Genomic DNA, 23,396 nt, shown 5'->3' with positions numbered 1-23,396 from the left:
AATGTAACAAGCTTTTTCTAATAGATCTAAGAGGCGTGGTTAAGAGACATTGTTTTCATTGTATATTTCCATTAATTATAAATACTTGGGTGACTTTGTGATTTGTCTTAACAGTGGATCATAAAGGTAATAAGAAACATACAAGTAGCCTTTACTGATGACAGCCCCTCCAGTGACAGGACAAAGGCCATTACTTTTGAGCAAAAGCTCAGAATAATTAATTAAGGGCTGGGTTTAATTCAGTGACTTTTGAATTTTATAGCTATACACTTGCAGCTATAAAACCCACTTTTATTATTAAAATTCCTATAGGAAAAATAACTTAGTAATTGTGAGTCTGAAACTCTCTTGTCCCTAACCTACTTTTCTCCACTGGCACCGTTGTTTTTATTACACAGTGAGGCAACTTGTAGTATAACAGAACAGATTATGTTTTTAATAAGTACTCTGGGAGTTCTGAGGCAGCCAGTCCACAGATAAGGATTTGAGATCCCCTATAACAAGCACTGGACCTCAGGTCAAAATCTAGCATCAAGTTTAGCCCTATTCCTTGTTGTTTCATGGCCTTAGACAATCCATGAAGCCTCTCTGAACCTAAGTTCCTTGATTTCATAAAAGAAATACTTGACCCGCCCTGTTATGAAAACAAAAACAAATTCAGATAATGCATATAACACACCACCTGCACACATGTATTCACTTATTAGATATTTATTGAGGACCTACCGTCTGCTAGGACTCAGTGGTAGGAATGAAAAGAGAACAAGAGAGCAGTGATCCCTGCTTTTATGGAAGCCACATCGTGAGGGATGGGGGACAGGGAATACACAAATAAATTATAAATTCTGATAATTCTTTGCTTATGAAGAAAATTAAGTTGGTAGCGAGATACATAGCCACTGGCCAGGCATAAAGGGGTATGTGCTTCAGATGAAATGGTTAGGAAAGCTCCTATAGGAGGTGCTACTTGCGCCTGAGGACCAACCGAAGATGACAGCCATGCAGAAGTCTGTGCTGGAGGATGGCAGGGAAAGAGAAGAGCCATGGTAACTGAACTGATCTTTTGGAGAAAGGGAGAGAAGGTCAGGATGGCTGGAGCAGTGATAGATGGGGAGTGTGGCCTCAGCGAGGTAGGAGAGGTTGACAGCTGAACACGTAGAAGACATGGTTGTTTGATCATGAAAAGAAACTTGAAGTTTTGTTCTAATTGCACTGATAAAGCACTGGATAATCTAATCCAAGGAGTTACATGATCTGATCCGTGTTTGAGAATGATCACTCTGGCTGATGCAGAAGGAGGCTTATAGTGGAAGACAGGTGGAAGTGAGACCAGTTGGGCTCTGCAGCAGTCCAGCCAGAGATGGTAGCAACATCACATCACAGCGACAAAGGAGAGTGCAGGGCTTAGATTCAGGGTCTATTTAGAGTTCAAGCTGGAAAGCTTCCTGTGGGCGGGGAGGGGAGGTAGGTAAGCCAAGGTGTATTCAGGGCCATTCCAGGTGCGTTCCCTTATTATCACCTGCATTATTCTCAGAGACCATAGTACAGACTCACTCATATTCACGTCACCTCATCCATGTCTCAAGTATATGGAATATAGGTGAAATAAGAGGAAAGAGCCCTAAATAGTCACAACAGATATGGAGAGCCAATGCACATCTTCAGACCTTACTCAAGTTTCTGCCTTTGAACATAGCTTTAATGAGCATAATAACCTAGAGCCCTTAAAAGGGGGATAGGAAAGGAAGGAGGGACAGCTTGTTATGGGAGTCTGTAACAGGGCAAGCAGGAATAATGAGAAATAGGTGAAGGAGAAAACAAGAAGTAAAAAGCATAAAAAATGGGTTAAAGGATTGAATTAAATTATGCTTTTCTTCACAGTTAATGAAGGCACAGAAGGGTGAATACCATCATAGAGTGTCCTGCCTATAAAATGGTTAAAACAAAACTAAATCCATTTGGCTTACAAAGAATTAAGCGTAGGGTATATAAAAATGATTTCACATGGACCTTATTTCCCCCAAAGTGCTCAACAAATTATTCTTTTCATTGTATTTTATGGTCAGGTACCTAAAGCGGTGAACTTTCTCCCCAGCTGATAAAGGCCTATTAAAATGTAATGTACCCAGCACTTGACTTCTGGCAAAATGGCTTAGAGGCACTTTTCCCTATGCTTGCTAAATACAACTAAAATCCACGGAGATGATACATGAAACAAAGTGAAGAAGACTAAAAAGTGGAGAGGGAAAAGCAGACCAGCTAGAGACCCTGGGAAGTGAGAAACATTATTGTTACTTCATCAGTTTTCTTTTTGCTTCCTAACTTCCAGGCTTGGAGCTGAAGAAGCCAGCCGTCAGGAAAAACAATAGGAAGGCGCACACACACATACACTCACACACAATGCTTAACTAAAGACTGTGCTCTCTAGCCAAAGGACCAGGAAAGGGGTCGCCTACCAAGAGAGAAAACCTTTGGGAAACTCTACTTCAAAACAATATACGGTGGCCCATCCTCACCGACACCAGCAGAAGTTGCATGGGGAACCTCAATTTCACCTCATCAGACTGAAATGAGCGTTCTTCAGTACCCCCACAGATGTGGTGTCAGAGAAGACTGATTTCATCTCCACAGGGTGGATGTGGAAAAGACAAGGGGAATCTGGAATTCCATCCTCATTGTGCGGCACCCTCCTTACCCTTTTCTCTGGGGTGGTATGACAGATGGCCTCTTGGAGAGTCAGAACTTTCCCCCACCACCCAGCAGCAGTGAGGCCCTCCCATGTGGTGGGATCAGTGGAGACCAAGTGGGAGCCAGAAGTCCCACCCCTGCTGAGTGACAGAGGAGGCCAGGTTGAGAATCTGGACCTCCACTTCCACCGCAGAGTAACAAGGCAGCCCCTCCCTGACCCCCCCAACCTTAGTGGTTGCAGAGAAAGCCAGCTAAAACAGTAGGCTTAAATAAGATCCAGATTTGCATAACGTAATATGAAAATGTCCAGGTTTCAATTGAAAATCACTCATCATACCTCAAACCCACTTTCACCACTCTTATTCCGCATTCTTACTCAGTTTCAGCACTCTTACTCAGTGCTGGAAGTTCTATCCAGTGAAATAATGCAAGAAAAGGAAATGAAAGGCATACAGATCAGAAAGGAAGAAAGAAAACTATTTGCAGATAAAATGATCACCTACTTAGAAAATACCAAAAAGTCTGCTCACAAAAAGTCCTAAAACTAGCATGTAAGTTTAACAAGGTCATGATATATGCAAAATCCAACTGTATATCTATATATTATCAATGGACACTGAAATTAAAAATATAATTTATCATCCCTCAAAAAATCCAAATAATTAAGTATAATTCTAACAAAATGTGTATAGAATTTATATGCTGAAAAATCATAAAACTCTGCTGAAAGAAATTAAGGGAGATCTAAATAGACCTACACTGTTCATGGATTGGAAGATTCAGCACAGTTAAAAACATCAGTTCTCCCCAAATTGATATAATGGTTTAAGTCCTATCAAAATCTCAGCAAGATTTTATGGTTATAGATAAGATTATTGTAAACATATATAGAAAATCAAAGAAACTAGAATAGTAAAGAAGAATAAAGTGGAAAGTATCAACCTACTCAGCTGTATGATTAATTATATGCTTATAGTAATTAAGACTTTGTGGTACTGGTAAATGATAGATGCACAGAACAGTAGAACAGAAGAGAGAACCCAGAAACAGGTGCACAGAAATATGCCCAACCTATTTTGACAAAGGTACAAAAGCAATTCAATGGAAGAAGAAGAGCTTGGGCGCCTGGGTGGCTCAGTGGGTTGGGCCACTGCCTTCGGCTCAGGTCATGATCTCAGGGTCCTGGGATCGAGTCCCGCATCGGGCTCTCTGCTCGGCAGGGAGCCTGCTTCCCTCTCTCTCTCTCTCTGCCTGCCTCTCCATCTACTTGTGATTTCTCTCTGTCAAATAAATAAATAAAAATCTAAAAAAAAAAAAAAAAAGAACAAGAGCTTATTCATCAAATGATGGTGTACATCCATAGGCCAAAAAAAGTGAAGTTTGATGGAAGTCTCACACCTATACAAAAATTAACTGAAAATGTATCTCAGACTTCAATGTAAAATGTGAAACTATGAAATTTTACCAAAGAAGTATAGGAAAAATCTTCAGGATCTAGGTGTAATAAATAGTTTTGACTTAATATCAAAAGCATGATCCATGAAAGGAAAACTCAATAAATGAGACTTCATTAGAGTTAAGAAAATTTATATTCTGTGAAAGATCATGTTTAAAAAGATGAAAAAAAAAGCCTACAGAAGTGGGAGAAAATCCTTGCAAGCCACATGTCTAACAGAGGACTAATATCTAGAATAGAAAGAACTCTCAAAACTCAAAAGAAAAAAATAATCCAGTTAGAAAGTGTTCAAAGGACTTGAAGAGACATCTCACCAAAGAGGATACAAAGATGACAAATAAGCACATGAAAAAATATCCAACAGCAGTAGCCATTAGGGAAATGGGAACTCAAACCACAATCAGGTATTACTACACACCTATCAGAATGGCTAAAATTAAAACCAATGACAACACTAAATGTTGGCAAGGATGGAGAGAAACTGGATCACTCTATATTGCTGATTTTACATTCCATAAAATGATACAGCCACTCTAGAAAACGATTCAGTTTCTTGAAAAATTAAACCTGTAACTACCATATGATCTAGCAGTGGCACTCCTGGGCATTTATCCCAGATGAATGAAGACTTATGTTCTCACAAAGACTTGTACAGAAATGTTTGTATCAGCTTTATTTGAATAGATACAATCTGGAAACAACCCAGATGTCCTTCAACAAATGAATGGCTAAAGAAACTGTGATAAATCCATGCCATGGAATACTACTCAGCAATAAAAAGGGACAAACTATTGATACATACAACCATAGTTCCATGAGAGACCCCAAAAAATCTCAAAATTATTGAGTGGAAAACAAAATTTAAAGATTACTATTTTTATAATGTCCTGGAAATGACAAAATTATAGAAATGCAGAGGAAATTAATGGTTGTCAAAGGATGAAGCAGGGTTGGGGACAGCATGTGGGCTCCTGTATATGTTCTGTGTCTTAACTTTATCAATTTCAGTGTCCTAATTATGATACTATAGTTTTGTAAGATGTTGCTATTGGGAGAATCTAGGTAGAGCACACACGGGATTGATCTGTGTGATTTCTGACAACTACATGTGAATTTGTAGTTATCTCCAAGTAAAAAATTTAATTAAAAAAAAAGCCGAGGTGACTGGCTGGCTCAGTCAGTAAAGCATGTGACTCTTGATGTCGGGTTTCTAAGTTTGAGTTCCATGTTGGGTGAAGAGATTACTTAAAATCTTTAAAAATAATAATAATAAGCCCTTAAAAATAAAAGCTATAATATCATTTGTAAATTTAATGATAAAATGCACAAATCATCACAGCTTGTTAGATACTATGCTCCATCCTCAGATTCTTCAATCCATGTTCTTTTCCTGAAATTCTGTGGTAGATGAGCGGATGGATGGATGGTTTCTATATCGCGCAGTTACAATTTTTTTCAAAGGAAAACATGATCAGTGGGAAAAGCCTGGGTATACAAGTTGTTCATTGTGGGTCACCCCTGTGTTTCAAGGGAACGCCCTGAGCCCACAGTCATCATCTAGTAAAATCTCACATTCCTTCCCACCTTCAGGAAAACCACTAGTGAAGACATCACGAGGGACTGTGATCAACACCGAGGAGGCTGCCATCGCAGTTGACGTGGGAAGCACCATCAAAACAGTGCAAGGAGTGAATGTGACAATTAACTGCCAAGTTGCAGGTGAGAAATGCATTCATGTATTCATTCATCTATTCAAATATTAATGGAGCTCAGTGCTAGGTTGGAGGATACAAAGATAAATACAAATTCTACATTCAGGGACTCAGGTCTAGTAGGAAAGCTAAGGCAGGAACCTCAGTCACCCTGAAAATGGACAATGCTACAAAAGTTTGGAGGAGGAAAGATGAATTCTGGCTGGGATGGAGGTGGTTTCTTATTTCAGCCTTAAACACTTCATGTGCCAAGATGGAAGCAGAGAGTGTTCCAAGCGGACAAACGAATGTGAAAAATTCATGGAAGTAGGAAAGCCCAAGACTATAAAGGAACAGTGTGTGTTTTGGTCTGGCTGGAGCCCAGAATAGAGAAATGGTGTGGAGGGGCTTAAGTTGTAGTAAGGTGGCTTGCAATTGCACCATGGAAGACCTTAAAGGCTTGGCCAAGGAGTTCAGGAAAAGGCAGACAGAGAGTGGCATTAAAGAGCCAGACTTCCAGAAGAGTAAGCCAACAGCAGTGCATAGAATGGACTGAAAATAGGAAATATTGGGACAGAGAGGCCAGTTAAGAAACTGTCACAGTAGTTGAGGTGCCTGCCTGGCTCAGTGGGTAGAGCAAGTGACACTTGATCTCAAGGTTGTGAGTTTAAGCCCCATGTTGAGTGTAGGGATGATTAAAAAGTTAAATCATAAGAACAAAAGCTGCCTTGGTAGTTTAGGGAAGAGGTAATGGGGGCCCAGGCTCAGGGCAGTGGTGATGGATAGGTAAAGAGTAGAGGAACACCAGAGAGGTGGCAGAGGTAAGATCAGCAGGAATCTGGAGCTTGCTCTCATCCAAAGTGGGTAGGAGTCATGATGGAAAACCACCAGTGCTCTTGGGAGTTGTGATCAATAGGAACTGCCCTCCACTTGGCCTTGCAAACTCAGAGGCCTACAGGGAACAGAGAGTCAGAGGGCATAGACAATAGCGGGTGGTAGTATGTTCTTTATAAAGGTATTACCTGCCATTAAGAAGCCAAAAATATCAGCACAGAGCCAAGGCCCGGCTGCTGATTCTCCCTTCCTCTGGACCACTAGTGGGTGGCGTCTATCCTAAGGGTCTTCACTCTCACAGTACAAAGAAATGAACAGCTGCTGTGCCAGGGTCCAGCTCCAGTCCCCTCATCGCCAACCTCATCAGACACCCCCACGTGTGGCACACCCAAAGCTGGCTTCCCCAGGCATACTCAGCGAGCACAGTGGAGCGGCAGTGGCATCCCTTCTCTGGGGCTTTCTTTGATCCGAGATCTCCACCCCATCCTCGGAGGTTTTGCCTCCGCCTGTGATTTATAGGACACATAACCCAGTTTAGAATAAGTAGGAGGAAGATCTTAATCTAAAGCATGTTGTTTCCAAAGAACAGCCAGTCTGGTTTCCTCTGAAATATTCTGGTAGCTCCAGGAAATCAGAACTATAAATCTATCTCTGTCATCAGAAATTAGCTTCTCTTTATAAAGCTTCCCTTGGCCTGCGTGTCCAGCCTCGTCAGTGAGACCTTCCTCAGTCATATCCCGTCAGGCCTGGCCCTCCCAGAGAAGGAGTCAGGCAAACCCTCTGACAAGGGCTTCCCATTAAGGAACTGGCCTTCAGGCAGGGCCTGGTGGTGCAGGAGGGGCCTTCTGGCCCCAACGGGCACCCCATGCCCGACCACCATAAACACGTGCCTCAGAGACACAACACTGACCAGAGATAGAGCCAACTGTTCTGGGTCTCTTCTTGAGAGACAAAATGGGGAAGAGTAATAGAATGGGGAGCAAGGGGACATGCAACAAGGAAGGGGGCGCTTAAAGGGGACGGAGAGAACCAGAATCCAGGTGAGGAAATACATACCGTGGGGAACCAGGGACACTAAAACCAGCTTTGGCCAATTCTGTCTCGCCACTTGGTGCCCTGTGTCCCTGACTCCACGCAGAGACTCACTCTTGGGGACTTCATTGTGAGAGCTCAGGTTGTTGTGCCTACTTCTTGCCTGGCCCAGCCATGACAGGCTTGAGTTTTCTTTTTATGCAGAGAACCATTTGTGTTAATCATGGTTGACTAAAATAAATCTGTGTATCTTTGTCATTGTGTCTTGTGTTAAATAAGGTATATATTCGAAGTGGTGGGCAAGAGCCTACTTTTGATTACACAGTTGGTCTGTGAATTTGCTGGACAAAGACATCATCCTTGAGCTACATCTCCAGTCAAAATACTGAGTGTTATAAAGGTTAAGAGCAGTAGGAGTGACTTTTACTTTACTAATACAAGTGCCTCCATGGCTCTCTTCTGGGGTAATTTTAATGGCTATTTTACACTCCATATTAAGAATATTACATAATTTATGTAGTATAACTCATGTCCTCCTATATTTGAGTTGTTAGCAGTTTCTCATGAAATAACTTCTTGTACAAACATACTTTCAACTTGTAAGATGCACCTCACAAACTGCTCCCAACCCTTAAACATAACAAGTATTAAGCGGTGAATATGGTGAGCATTCTTTCTGAAAAGTCATCCAATCCAGTTTATCACTCCCACACTTTTTCCTCTGCTTGAGAATAGTTGAGAAGACCTTGTAGGAGATAAAAATCTGGGGGAGAAGGGAGTGTTTCAGCCACTGGGACCAGCATGTGAAAAGGGCCTGAGGTAGAAAGAGCAGACTGTCTCTAAAGGAGTAGAATATGGCTGTGGTGACTGTAGTACAGACAACAGAGAAGAAAGTAGCATGACCTATTTCTGGAGGTGGGGGCAAGAGCAGACAGGGGCTAACTCTTACATGCTTTATAAATTATGGTATAATTTGGGATTTTGTCCTAAGAACAAAAGAAGATTTCAAGAGACTTAGGAGATAAAATTTGTAGGACTGGTGACGCAGAAATAAATAGTTGAGGAATCAGCAGCAGGCAGTATATTTATTCGGGTAGGCTAGACTATGCTAATAAGTAGACCCCCAAATATATCATGGAGCAAACAAAATAGAAGTTTATTGTTGTTTACCCAGGAGTCCAAGAGCTGACTGCCCCACACAGTCAGGGTCACAGAATGCTTGTGGCTCTATTATTTTAAACACATGCCCCCCAGGGTCTCCTCCCGGATTATCTCTAACCTGTCAACCAGAAGAGGGGAAGAACAAAGCATGGAGGATGGTTGGGAAGGCTTTGAAGGGCCACACCTGGAAGAAGCATCTGTTACCACTTCTCACGGTCCCTCTTGTCACCATCCCTCTCCCCACCATAAGGGATATTGAGCAGTGGGGCCAGGATGGGCACCCAAGAAAAAGAAGGAAACGGGTTTTATGAACCCCTATCAATGTCTGCCTCAATCCGTATGGAGAAAGGTGACATGCTAGACACCTCCTCTCCAGACTTCCATGGTTCTTCAGAATAACTGCCACAGCTAACATTTTAGTTACTGCAACCTTTCCTTTTCTCGCATCACGCCATGGAAGAAGCCGCTGGAACGCGTCTTGTCAGGCAGCTCAGGATGCTGACAGGCTTGTGTGGTGTGTGGTGCCAGCAGCCTTCCAAATACAACAAGGGGTCTGGTCAGCAAAAATATCCTTTCCGGATTAAAAAAAGAATATTCTAGTATCACCCTCCCTGGAGGCTCTGTGGAGACGAAAGTTTCTAATCCTCATAATCATCTAACCCATTGTGACTAGACTCACTTATTCCTTTCAAGCAACAGGGAGAGCATTGTGTTGCTGATAAGATAGGCCAGCAAAGGGAAAAAGGCAAAGCAGCGTTTTTTTTCCTCCCGTTTTAGACCAGTCGTAGCTGGGAGGCTAGAGCTTGGAGCTTATCCAAGTAACTTGTCAACACCATAGCACAGGACTGCGTTCTGTGGTGGAGCATCTTTTCTGTCATTTTTTAGACATTTCTTCTGGTAAAAGGTGTGGTCACATCACAACAGCCTAGGAGGGGGAAAAAAATCTCCCACAACCTGACCAGCTTCTGGACAAGAAGAGTGCTGACAAAGCACACATGGGTTCTAGAAACCCCTCTTCACAATAATCTTGGTGTTATAGCTACAGCGAAAAGGTTCATTCTCAGAGTAGAAACAAGGATTTGACAGTTCAGAAACAATAGTATAGCATTTCTGATGTTCTCTGAAGAGGTAGTCAGGTACAGGGCGTGCGGTGTGGTCCACATGGTAGGCTGGGATCTGTGACATCAAATGACTGAGTGTGAATCTCTGCCCGGCCATTGGTCGGTCACTGACTGGCTATGGGGGGAGGAGTAGGGAGAGACAGAGGCTCTGACCCTGCGTCATCAGTCAGGGATCCAAACTAACATCACTTCAGGCAGATTTTTGTTTCATCTCTTTAACAAATGTGATTATCTTTATAAAATATCTTGGCTTATAGCAAATGTTCACCAAGTGTTCTTTCTCCTCTCACATGCTCAGGATATCTTGCACAGTCCCTGACCGTTGTGCCCTCCCTATGTTCAGCTATTCTGAATGTCGGTATTGGGCGAGTGTCTCTGGTACCTTTTCAAGGGACTCTGGCTTAAACAAGGGCTGGTGACATTCTCTAAAGGCTCATTATCATCTCTTGAGGGGAAAAAAGGGAAAAAAGGACTCTCTGGGGCCTCCTCTTCCCTTCTTCTGTTTGTAAGATGTCAGAGCCAGTTGGGAAAGAGACTGAAAAGATTCTAAAGTATCTCAGTGTCGTCTTCTGCCGAGGCCCCCAGTCCTATGCAGGAAGCCTCCAACATGGGACACCAGACACAACTCGACCATCAGCAAATTCTTGATGCAGGCCATACTGGAGTGAGCCTGACAGAGATTTGCTAATAAATATATCAAAGAATGCGTACTACATAATTTCTCTCCCTTCGGCATGGGCGTCACTTCTGTGGTTTTAGCTCTACAGAGACTGGAGGTAACCTCCTCCCACCCTTTGCTATCCTGAACGTTTGCATTTCTCCCATGAGCCGCCTTCCCCTCACCTAGAGAATTCAGTCATTGTGGTAAGCACCCTGTTGCACACTGGCAAACACCCCGATTTCATGGGGGTGCAGGAGGCAGAGTGATTAAGGGAATTGAAGATGCTCGGACCCACTTCCTGGGGAAGTGAGAAATAGCTCCAGGTCTCTCTCGGGGCCTGGGTTCTCTCCCTCTGCCTCTTGTTTCTCACCTCTCCCTGCCCAATTTCCTCTCTTCTCCTGCATGTCTCTGCCTCTGGCTGTCCTGCAGGAGCATGGGCCCTTCCAGAGAAGGAGGCACTGGGAGCAGCAGCAAGTCTTGCTGCGGGGTTGTCCATGTTGCCGAGATCCTCAAGAATGTTGGTGCTGGAGACACACACACTGTCCCATCAGTTCAGTGGTGGAGGGAGTGTTCCCGCTTCCCTTCACTTAGTGGAACCAAGGGCCCATTTAGTCCAGCTGCCTGGCTCTAGAACATTCTTAGGTCCTAGCGGGGACTGTGTGCTTGCTGCCCACGGCACTCTTCAAAAGAACGTGCCAGCAAGGGAAATACTTGCAGAAAATGATCTGTAGGACCTCAGTTCTCCTTGTGCTTTCAGGAGAGAAATGGCAGGGAATGCTTTCTTCAGCTGACCTTTCGGAGGCTTTCTCCTGAATGCTGTGGATTTTTTTTCTTTTAACCTAAAAACTAAGCTCGGGGTCCAGAGCCCAAGCTCTCATGACTAGGCATCACAATGCTCTTGCTCTCCCTAGTGGTGCTGCAATGAAAACTCAGCTTTTCTGCCTCTTACCTGCCCCATCTGTCCAGGTGTATTCAGGGGCTGGGCCACTCTGGTCCTTGTGCAGTTGAGCGTTGGGCGTCATGGGACCCACCTCTCCCCGACGTGACAGGCGTGCAGTCTCTGAGTCTTCATCCCATTTCAGCAGCCCTCCTTCCAGCAAGTTTGGTGTGATCCATGGTGTTTCTCATCAAATTATTGTTAATCGCAGTAAAAGAGAAAACCAGAGAATCCCTCCTCTATTCCTCGTAATAGGGAGGAAGGCCCTGCAGACTAGCCAGATACTTTGACCAGCATCTTGGGCCCCTGCTCCAGGCCCAGCTGAGGCAGCAGAGCAGCCAGGATACCCGTGACTTCCCACAAGGCCATTCATTATCAGTGAGGGAGTGTGAGACCACCTTCCCGCCTCTACCCTACTTCCTCCTACTGGGAGCTCAGGAGCAGGAAGTCCCCAGGGACCCATAATTGAAGCTGCTACTGAGCCAGGGGTACAGAGTAGACCGCTGGCAAACTCTGTTCAGCAGATTCAAGGACAAGTAACAGATACATAGGCCATCCCTTGAAGATGTCTGTGTCCTCACCAGTAGGCTGCCTATTAAAGGCAACACTGTCCTTGCCCCAAATGCAGCATGTAGCCCCAACTCAGAGAAGCTCAGAACTAAAGGTTAAGCCCTTTGACTCTTCCTGACTTTGACCCCCATTGACCAGGATTTGACATTATTGACATACCCTAGATACACACTCAAGAGCTGTGAGTAAACTCGAGTGGAGCCAGCAGGCCGAGGGCAAGAGGAATGGAGCCTTCTGCTCCCCAGAGACCTGTGAATTGATGCCCCAGATTTTCTGCCTCTGGGTTCACTCCAAGCTCAGCGTCCTGCGGAGCCTCCCACACAGACTGTCTCAGAAGGCTCGTCCTGGGCCGGGGCCTGCTTGCCAGCACGGCAACCACAGGGAAACGTCCTGAAGAATTAAAGCTGCCACCTTGGGCTGCTATTACAAAATGTCCATAGACAAGGTGGCTTAAATGTCCAAAATGTATTTCACCTGGTCCTGGAGGCGGAGAAGTCCAAGATCAAGGTGCCAGCTCCTGCGGGTCTGTTGAGAGCTCTTTTCTGGATTGCAGACCACCATCTGACCGTGTCTTGACATGGTGGAGAGAGAGAGGGCTAGCTCTCCAGTCTCTTCTTCTTTTTTTTTTTTTTCAAGATTTTATTAATCTATTTGACAGGCAGAGATCACAAGTAGGCAGAGAGGTAGGCCGAGAGAGAGGAAGGGAAGCAGGCTCCCGGCTGAGCAGAGAGCCTGATACAGGGCTTGATCCCAGGACGCTGGAATCATAACCCGAGCCGAAGGCAGAGGCTTTAACCCGAGCCACCCAGGCGCCCCTCCAGTCTCTTCTCATAAGGGCACTAATCCCATCATGACAACCCCAACCCCATGACGTCACCTAAACCTAATTACCTCCAAAGGCCCCACCTCCAAATACTATCACATTGGAGGGTAGAGGACTTCATCTTATGAATTTGCAGAGAAACATATTCAGTCAATGATTCCCCTAGAGGACAGAGTCCAACTTCCAAAGACAGGTACTCCATCCTAACTCATTCGCACTCTCCCCAGCTCTCTCTCACAGACGTTAAACTTGGACTGATGAAAGAGCAGAGTACTTTGTTTTTGTCTCTTTCTTTTGTCTCTTTCTCTGGGGTGCTATGGCCACAGCTCTGTGTTCTCTTATTCTAAGAAAATACATAGGCTCCAAAAACTACAAGCGTGTTTTCCATGTATAGTGTCAGTTCTGGTCAGGTTCCAGCAGCTTTCATTGGTCTCGTTCATATTAGACAAAGTACTAAGATTTTATAGCTTTTAACTTTTTATTGAAGTATAATATCTGTACAGAAAAGGGAACATATCACAAAGGTCCCACCAAACCAGCTCTCGGGTCAGGAACCAGAGAATAACCAGCGACCATGCCCTTTGTCCCCAGTTAGTCTCCACACCCCTGTTTGCCCCTCCTTCTCACTAAAGCCACCAGCCCGAGTGCTAACAGCCTGTGTTGATGTTACTGGGTTTTGTCTGTCACTTACAGAAAAGAGATCATCCAATATGTACTCTTTTCTGTCCAGCTTTTCTCACTCAATGTCTGTTTCATGTGCTTGTCAATCATTCATCTTCACCGCCGTATAGATTTGGGGCTTATGTCCATCCCTGGTTTCTGCACAGAGTTTGGGTACTTTCCTTCATCTTGGCAAGTGCCCTTTACCAGCTGCCCACTTGGCTGTTCTGTTAACTGGCCTCTTTCTTCCTGCCTCATCACTGTGAGCTTTAAAAGACCAAAGCTCTAGAGACCATGGAGAGGTCACAGGCATTATTTGGTTTGGCCAGAGGTTGGTAGAAGACGCCCAGGCAGATGCTTCCTACTGAGTAGCCCCTGGGAGGGTCTGCCAAGCGGTGGTAACTGCCTCCAGGGTCACCTGAGTGTGTTCCGCTGATGCGTTTATTTTTTTTTTCTTCCTAGGTGTGCCCGAAGCTGAAGTCACTTGGTTCAGGAACAAAAGCAAACTGGGCTCCCCTCCCCATGGGCACGAGGGCTCCTTGCTGCTCACAGACGTGTCCCTCTCGGATCAGGGTCTTTACTCCTGCAGGGCAGCCAATGTCCATGGAGAGCTGACCGAGAACACGCAGCTGCTGATCCTAGGTAAACACCCCGAGGCTGACCGTCCAGCCCACCCTCACCCTCCCTTTATCCCTGATGCAACTACGTACATAAAAGCAATATGCCTTCCCCTCCTCCCACCTTAGGGCCTTCCAGTAAAAAGAACACAGACCCAGGGGCCAAGCAGACATCATTTTGAACACTGGTTCTACTGCTTATTCACTGTGTGTGACCCTTTGTGATCTTGGGCGACTCACTTAGCCCTACTAAGCCTTAGATGTTGGCCTTGATGTGGATGCATGACGGGGCCTGTCCATGTATAGGAAGGTGCCTACCAATGCTGAAGAAGTAAAGAAGTTATTGTTAATTTCTTCTGCGTTAAGGACTTCTTTGAGCATCGAATGAAAACTATTGATGACCCCCTCCAGAAAAATTCACACATATAACATTTTTCATAGAATTTCAGAAAGTTCGTAGTCCAGCCCACTTCAAGTCCACACAGATACCCCCCGCCCAGTCCGTTCAGGCTGCTAAAACAAAACACCACAAACTGGATAGCTCGTAACAACAGAAGTTTATGTCTTATGTAAGACATATGTCTAGAAGACATTATGTCCTCTAGAGGCTGAAGTCCAGGATCAGGAGGTCAGCGCAGTCGGGTTCTGCTGAACCCCCTTCTCTGGGTTACAGACCACTGGCTTCTTGCTGTATCCGTCCATGGCAGAAGCGACAAGCCAGCTCTCCGTGGTCTCATGTATAAGGGCACTAATGGCCATCTTGAGGGCTCTACTTCACCTCCTAAAGGCCCTAATACCTAATACTAAGACCTTGGGGGTTAGTACTTCACCTATGAATTTGAAGGGACACGGGTATCCAGACTACAGTACCTCCAAGTATAAGAACCCATAAGAACACAATTCTTCACATAACATAGGTATTAGAAATAACGGCCCCTGGGGCACCTGGGTGGCTCAGTGGGTTAAAGCCTCTGCCTTCGGCTCAGGTCATGATCCTGGGGTCCTGGGATTGAGCCCTGCATCAGGCTCTCTGCTCAGCAATGAGCCTGCTTGCTCCTCTCTCTCTGCCTGCTTGTGATCTCTGTCAAATAAATAAAATCTTTAAAATAAAAAAAAAAGAACGAATGGCCCCTGGGGCACTATTTAATATTCCTGTTGCCCACTGCTGGACTCAGCCATGTTGGGAGCAATAACTGGGTTACTTTTATCCTGTGGACGAGGGACCCTCAGGTTATCTTCCCCAGAGTCTGGAACTTGGTAGGATGCAGTAAAAAGGCTTGTTTTCATCTTACCACTTTTTTTTTAAACCGATAATTAGAGCCCTCTTGCTAGTTTTCTCACTAAGAGAAAGCTCTCATTCTAAGTGAAAAAAGAAGGAACTGTGAGACATACAAAGACTCACACTCCATACATACACACACATTCATACATTATAGACCTCCTTGGGGAAAAATAATTAACCTTTATATTGTATTTCCATAGCCCCAATTGCTGATAGACGAAAGCCTAGGGTCTCTAGCCCCTGCCCACTCAGGTTTCAGAGGGGCCCTGGAGGGTTTTCATCTCACCAGTGGCTGCATAAACCACTAGTCATCTTAGAAAGCCACAGAAAACCCCTTGGTGAAGGATGTCATCTGTTCTGTGTCGGTTTTCATGCGAGTCTGGAGTCCAGGGCCCAGACATTGTTGCCCCACACTGAGTTACGGGGCTTCCTGCGGGCTTTTCCTCCCAAATAAGCCTGGCTTGTCATCTGCACTGACAGACAGGAAATCATGGCTGCGTGGTTGCGACCATGGCTTTGCCAATGAAGGGTGCATGTTCTGCCTGCCAGCTCTGGCAGGATTGTGACTGAAAACTGGCGTGACTGTGAACACAGAGTTGGACAAGCAGGACGTCTTCCCATTTTAATCAAACATGATGAGGGAAAAAAAATCACTGTTTAGACTCTTAAGTTGAGGGCTTTTCCTGATCGGAAACCTTGGTTTATTAATCCAAGTATTTTTAGTTGTATAGGTGCTTTGTGAACATAGAAGTAATGTCTCTTTTTTCTATTTTAATCAGCCAAAAATTTGGTTTAATTATTAAACAAGGGGCTTCATGCATAAAACTGAGCTTTCACACACCAAGCTCTGTGACCTGACCCATAGCATGGAGAATTGATATGTAAGGAGACTTTCCACTTATTTATTCCTGTGGCCATTGGATGAATATTCATGATGTATTGCCTCTAAGTTCCATCTCGAGCATTGGGATAAATTTAAGAGGTGACCTCTGCCCTTGGAGAAGTTATGGTTTCCCTTGGAAGATCAAATGGACATGCACCAAAGAAGAACGATATGATAAAATCTCTAAGGGCATTAGAAGGGGCTGACATTTGACCCAAGAATAGCTAATGGTTTTGAAGATGGGACATAACGTCCCTTCTTGGCTTTTAGGAAATCAGCAAGGGTTTCTTGAGTTTAATATTCTTTTTTTTTTTTTTTTAAGATTTACATATATATTAGAGAGAGGAAGAGAAAACGCAAGCTGGAAGGCTAGAGGGAGGGAGAGAAACTCAAGCAGACTCCCCACTGAACAGGGAGGCCCACATGGGGCTGGATCCCACAACCCCAAGACCTCGACCTGAATGAAAACCAAGAGCCAACATGGAAATGACTGCACTACCTAAGTACCCCTTGAGTTTAATATTCCTGAGGGAATATTCAGTATTCAATTTCAATATTCTCAAGGGAATATTTAAAAAATGAGTGATGGACATTAAGGAAGGCACTTGTTGGGATGACAACTGGGTCTTGTGTGGAGGTGAAGCATCACTGGCTTCTGTTCCTGAAACCAGGGAGGCACTGTATAGTAACAAACTGAAATTTAAATTGTAAAAGTTAATTATTTAAGTTTAAAAAGATGGGAAGAAGAGAGTCTAGGTTGGAGTAAACTGCTACCATCAGGTCCTAAAATCATGGTATTTCAGAGTAGAAATAGATCTAGGAAATGACGAGTTTCCTCCCCATTTTATAAACAAGGAAACTAAGGCTCAAGGGAATTAAGTGACTTGCCCAGGTTAGGGAATGACAGAGCCCCAGCTCAAATGGAGCATTCCCGAACCCAAACATTATGTTTTCACTTATACCATATGAGGAATATTTAAAAATTATATATAACACATATATAATGTAATATTTAAATAATTTATATATATTAAATATACATAAATATATATTAAAATTTGAAGCTCTTCATTGTTTTCTCTATGCAGTGGTCTTTTGCAGTCAAGGCAGAGTAGACAGAAGGCATATTTCTGAAGCAGACTCTGAAGCCATCGTGACTTACTTGCCACCCCCTTAACAAATAACTGACAAAGTGACAGGCCCATAATAGGCTCTCACAGGACACTGATGAAATATGACCATCAGTTACAAGAGAAATACTCCTGCTCCTCTTCAGACTCCAACTAGAGCTCTACAGAAAAAAAATGGGAGTCCACCTTGGGAGATGTAGGAAGCAGGGAAATGGGATTCTGCTTCTTGTCTCAGAGAATCTTGAGTCCTCTTACCACCAGAAGCTTCGTTAGGTCCTTGCCTCTTTATTTGTCCAGTGGAAATGATAAGCCACTATAATTCCCATTTTTGTCACTTTGGGCTCCAGTTAACTAGACCTCTGATGACTTCACTCCTAACTTTTTCTAAGATTTTGAAGAACAAATCATCCCTGTCCTGCTTATCTGGTCCTACCTGGGCATAAAAATCCAGACTACAAAGCAAATTCATTTTATCAACTTCATAAAGAAAACTTTTTCTTTTTTTTTCTTTTTTTTTTTAAGATTTATTTATTTATTTATTTGACAGAGAGAGATCACAAGTAGACAGAGAGAAGAAACCTTTTTCTTCATGGAAAGTGTCACTCATAGACTTCTTTTAAATAAGGAATTCCTGGGGCACCTGGATGGTAAAGTCAGCTAAGTATCTGACTTGATTGCAGCTCAGGTCATGATCTCAGGCTCTTGAGATTGAGCTCTGTGTCAGGCTCCATGCTGGACGTAGAATCTGCTTAAGATTCTCTCCCTCCCTCTGCAGCTGTCCCTCCCCCAACCTTGCGTGTGCACGTGCGCGCTCTCTCACTCAAATAAAAAATTCCTGTTGTGATGTATCCATATCTGGGGGGACAATAACAGAGCACTCTACAGCAATAAGAGTTAAGTGAAGGAAGGAGTGAAAACTAACACAGGACTTGGCATATAATAAATGCTGAAGAAGTGTTAGCTTTTTAAGAGTATTTTTATAATATGGTTTAATTTGCCTACACATTTATAGAGACCCAGTGGTACTGTGGTATAAAGTGGTATTCAGTAAGGAACTCCTAAAATCAACATGCCTGATTCTTATTACTGACCTTATTGTTTTGGGCATCAAATATTGATAGACACACCTTCTCTGTGAGGGAAAAAAATGATGCTGAAAGGCAGCCATAATGTCTGCCTTACGTGCATGCCCATCTTTCCTTCCCTCCTGCCTTACGTGCATGCCCATCTTTCCTTCCCTCCTTAATATAACCTCCATGCTTTAACCTGCCTGACTCCCCCATTTGCCTTCCCACAGATCCTCCCCAAGTCCCAACGCAGTTAGAAGACCTCAGGGCCTTGCTTTCAGCCACTGGACCGAACCTTCCTTCAGTGCTGACATCTCCTCTGGGAGCACAGCTGGTCCTGGATCCTGGGAATTCCGCTCTTGTTGGTGAGTCCAAATCTCTGGAACGTTGGGCTGAAATCCAGGGCTGGACAGGATTTATGCATGGGTGACTGCTTGCAGGTGGGATGGAGGCAGCAGGAGGGGGTGGCCAACAGGAAATCACTAAATTGCCTACAGAATCCAGACTCACCAGTGGAAACTTGGCTGACTTTCCATGTGAGGTGAGTGCAGATCTTAGTCTGGACTCTAAAGCTTGTCTAGATTCCAACATGGCTCCTTTCTGAATCGTCTTGGGCTGATGCCACAGTCCAGATCCTCTCAGTCAGATTGACTCACTGAACAGTAAGTAAAGAGCAGAGCAGAAAAAATGGCTCATATATCTCCATTCCCTTGCCAACAATACACCAGTATGTGCCCATGACCTTGTCCTAGACCTTGTCAACTAGAGTTTTAATCAGCTTTCAAGAAGAAAAATCTAGATGATTCTATTTAGGTTAGCCTTCTATATAGATAGGGCCTGCAACCAACCCAGATGGACTCCTCCAGCAAGTGCTTAAATAACTTTGCTGAGTAAAGCTTCCCTGGCATCTGTCAATGGGAACCTTCACCAAGTTATTGCCCACGTGGTTGGTGCTCTCTGGTAGGAGAGGAGGTACAGGGGACCATCGATGTCCTGGGCCCTCCACTCGAGAATCATGGAGATGCCATGGGAATCTCTGTACTCCTGCCTTGACTTCTGGAGAGGGTCAAAGTGGAAGAGAAGAATTATATGCCTTCAAACCCTGGGTGGGTGGGGGACAGGTCTACAAAATGGGGGAAATCCTCATGCTAACTCTTTGAGGCCCCAAATGTTGGTAATGGTAACTAAAATTATTCCTTTGGCTCAATGTGGAAAGTTCCTCTTCTCTCCTCCCTATCACCTAACAAGGAGTAGGAGACCAAAGTGTGCCTAGTCATACTGATAAGTATGCCTTATCAACATGGCCGCAGGGAGGGGTATAGGATTACTAACAGAAAGATTACCTTCAGTTTTCATTATGATCTAAATAACAAAGACTGCTCATAGTATATGAGCATGTGGAAAAAGCTTATAATTTCTGTTTCTGATCTGATCCTAAAAATAAGACACATATAATGACAAGTAGCCCTATTCTGTTTCTCATAACTTATACAAGCTTGGCATTGAGTTTTTCCACATCGTATTAATCAGAATTCATGGATGTTTCTTACTGCTTTCTTTTGGCTTATAAATGGTAAATGTATTCCAAATTAAATGTGAGCATTGTAAACCTTTTTTTAATCTTAGACTCATCACTGTGAGAAATTGTCACAGCTATTCATCATAGCCCAGTCATTAGCAGAGGGTGCAGCAATTGTTTAGTTTCAAGTTCAATAACTCTTGGGTCACTCAGATGCCGTTCAGCATGCTGGAAATATGAACCTGCTCATATTTTTCCATGATAGTTTTACTTTCTTTCTTCTTTATTCTGGAATGATATTTTGTCTCATTGTAGCCATGAGCAATAAGAATTTATTGTGCTTTATGCTGCTGCGTTCCATCACTAGTTCATAGTGGTTTGTTACCTTAGACTGGTATTTAAATCTAACCATTGAAAGACACTATAATACCCTAGTCCACATCCAGACTGTTCCATTTGAATGGGACAGCAAGTCAGTTACCATAAAGTCCCTGAATACAACTTCTGGGGCAACTCTAGCAGGGACTGTTGATGCCACGCCAGCACTGGAGAAGTCGGAAGGATCTACATGGAATTGCCGAGATGAATTAAGAAATGAGGTCAAGTATCAAGACTCCGGGAAGTTCGTCATTTGAAATAGACCAGGGTCTAGCTGATGCTTTGGATCTGAGCACAGAAGGATGGGTGGGATTCAAAGAGGCAAGGAAAGGAAACAGGCATTGAGGGTGAAGAAGATACTATTATGCTGCAATAATAAGGTGTAGAATGTACATCTGGTATCAGTAAAGAAAGAGCTATAAAATACCACTACTTTGAAAGTGATGATGGCCAGCTTAACCGGGATAGAAACTAGACCATTTAAAGGAAAAAGCCTCAGCCAGAGCTTGTCCACTCAGCTTTGGCTTTGACCCTCACCCCAAGAATTCTAATACACCTTCTCTACCTTGAGCCTCCCCAGCTATCGACTCATCCTGATCTGTTAGTCTAGTTCCTCTTATTTGCACTGGCTCCCATCCCTGGCTCCTCCTGGTGGCCCTTTGAGACCAGAGTGCCTGTTCCGGGTACAAACTTAGGTCAGAGAGGCAAGTCTGTGTAGGGTTGCTGCAGGCTTAGAATGGGAAACTGTCAAAATGTGGAGGACCTTAATGATTAGACTAAGGAAATAGATTGACTATGTGGGACAGATATTTAGAGGGTTTTTAAGTAGGAGAATGATGTACTGAAAGTAATATTTGAAAGAATCTGGTATTCTGCAAGAGTAATCAATAGCGGGAACAATTTAAGGAAGAAACCCTGTTTTGAACGTAACAAATGTTCTTGGTCAAGATGGGTATGTGGCAAAGATACTGTTAATTGCCCTTTCCACAACCAACACATCTTCAATCAATCATGTCATTCCTTTTCATTCAGCCCAGGCACTGCCTTAGATTGGTGGCAGTTGACAGATAGGATGAAAGCCATTTGCCAACCCTGTTGTTGCCAGTAAACAGTGACATTCCTGTGTATGTATTTCTCCCATCGATGAGATAGATACGTTGGCTGCAACAAATTCAGAGAACTTGTGGTTCTGTGGCATAGGGATAATAAGTCATGGACCTTGATTCTTATGTTTTCATGGGAAGAAGGAAAGAAGGAAAATCGGGGTTTTTTTTTAAAGCCATATATCAGAGCTGGGGCACCCGGGTGGCTCAGTGGATTAAAGCCTCTGTCTTCCGCTCAGGTCATGATCCCAGGGTCCTGGGATCGAGGCCCACATCGAGCTCTCTGCTCAGCGGGGAGCCTGCTTACTCTTCTCTCTCTCTGCCTGCCTCTCTGCCTACTTGTGATCTCTCTCTGTCAAATAAATAAATAAAATCTTTTTTTAAAAATCTGTGGAAGAATATTTAGAGATACAGAAACATAACTGTTATGTACCAGTTAATGAAAAAAGTTGTAAGCAGTATATGGAGTATGATTTTGTTTTAGACAAAAGATGCATATAATGTGCATATTAATGACTAGGAAAACGATATTGGTACTGGTTTTATCTGACCTAGGCAATTACAGATAATTTTCATTTTCTTTTTGCTCATATTTTTAATTGTTCTACAATGGAGTTGTATTGCTCTCATAAAAAAAAACAATAAAAGTTATTTTTTATATAATATAAATGCTAATGCCCTATAAATGATACTGTGAGAAATATTAATTTTGAGTCTTAGTGACCCCCCCAAAAAAAATTGAACAGAAGGCTGCAAAAAGGTGTAGGTGTGTGGGGAGGCCTGAGATGCTGTTATTGTAAAATTGGAGCCTGGAGACCTGGACCAAGACCACTAAAGGGGGGACATGGGCCTTGCCCTCCACAGTAGTTGGCACAGCTCAGGCCTCCCAGCTGAAAGGACAGCTGTTAAATAAGGATAAAGAAAATTAGTACCCATCTTGCCTAGGACAATGGAACTAGTTAGGGTGGGTCCACTCTGCATAGCCAAGCCTCCACTGGCAATTTTCCATGTCTCTGTCATACAGCAAAGTGTATGAGAGCAACACAGGACTCATTGGTCCCAAGTCTTCATTTACAGTCATGGAAAGTGAGACCCACATGGGCCTATGCATGTGTCGCTCAATCAACATTCCTTCTTGAAAGTTTCGGCAGTGGCTTAAAGTGAAATCAATGCCAGAATGTCTGTCAACTAAAATAGTCATTTTTGGAGTAGAATCACCTACTGGGAATCTCAAGGCTTAAGTTGTAATGGAGAAGAGTTAGATCTGATATATGGCTTTTTTTTTAAGATTTTATTTATTTATTTGACAGACAGATCATAAGTAGGCAGAGAGGCAAGCAGAGAGGGAGAGAGATGGGAAGCAGGCTCCCCGCTGAGCAAAGAGCCTGAGGCGGGACTCGATCCCAGGACCCTGAGATCATGACCTGAGCCAAAGGCAGAGGCTTTAACCCACTAAGCCACCCAGGCACCCTGATTCTTCCATATTTTATTCTGGTGGCTGCATTGGTGGGAGGTATCATAAATTCAACCAACTCTCTCATGTTGAACTTTTGGATTCTTTGCAATCTTTTGCTAGTATAAAAATATAGATGAGATGAGTATTCTTATTCCTAAAATTTTTGTGTATATCTCTCTTAGGATAAATTTCTAGAAGTGGAATTATTGTGTCAAAAGTTTTGTATCTTTTAGTTTGTGCCATTTTCAAATGGTCCTCCAAAAAAGTTCTACTTCTTTATATGAGCACAGCACTATTTGAGAATTTTCACTTCCCTAAAATTTTATC

The 23,396-nt window shown here is 43.6% G+C and overlaps 1 protein-coding gene across 3 annotated transcripts in view; it reads left to right on the top strand.

Moving 5' to 3' along the window:
• The window catches only part of ADAMTSL1 (ADAMTS like 1), a 920,800-nt gene that overhangs the window by 831,464 nt on the left and 65,940 nt on the right, over window positions 1-23,396 (top strand). For all 3 annotated transcript variants that reach the window (XM_032306889.1, XM_032306886.1, XM_032306887.1), the window contains 3 exons: window positions 5,735-5,863; window positions 14,097-14,276; window positions 18,844-18,978. In XM_032306889.1, coding sequence (XP_032162780.1) covers window positions 5,735-5,863; window positions 14,097-14,276; window positions 18,844-18,978 — 444 coding nt within the window. The remainder of the gene's footprint in view (window positions 1-5,734; window positions 5,864-14,096; window positions 14,277-18,843; window positions 18,979-23,396) is intronic.

Source organism: Mustela erminea, chromosome 12 (assembly GCF_009829155.1).
Source record: "Mustela erminea isolate mMusErm1 chromosome 12, mMusErm1.Pri, whole genome shotgun sequence".
Taxonomy (NCBI): domain Eukaryota; kingdom Metazoa; phylum Chordata; class Mammalia; order Carnivora; family Mustelidae; genus Mustela; species Mustela erminea.
The sequence above is the reverse complement of the archived record's forward strand: the minus strand, read 5'-3'. Positions and strand labels throughout refer to the sequence as shown.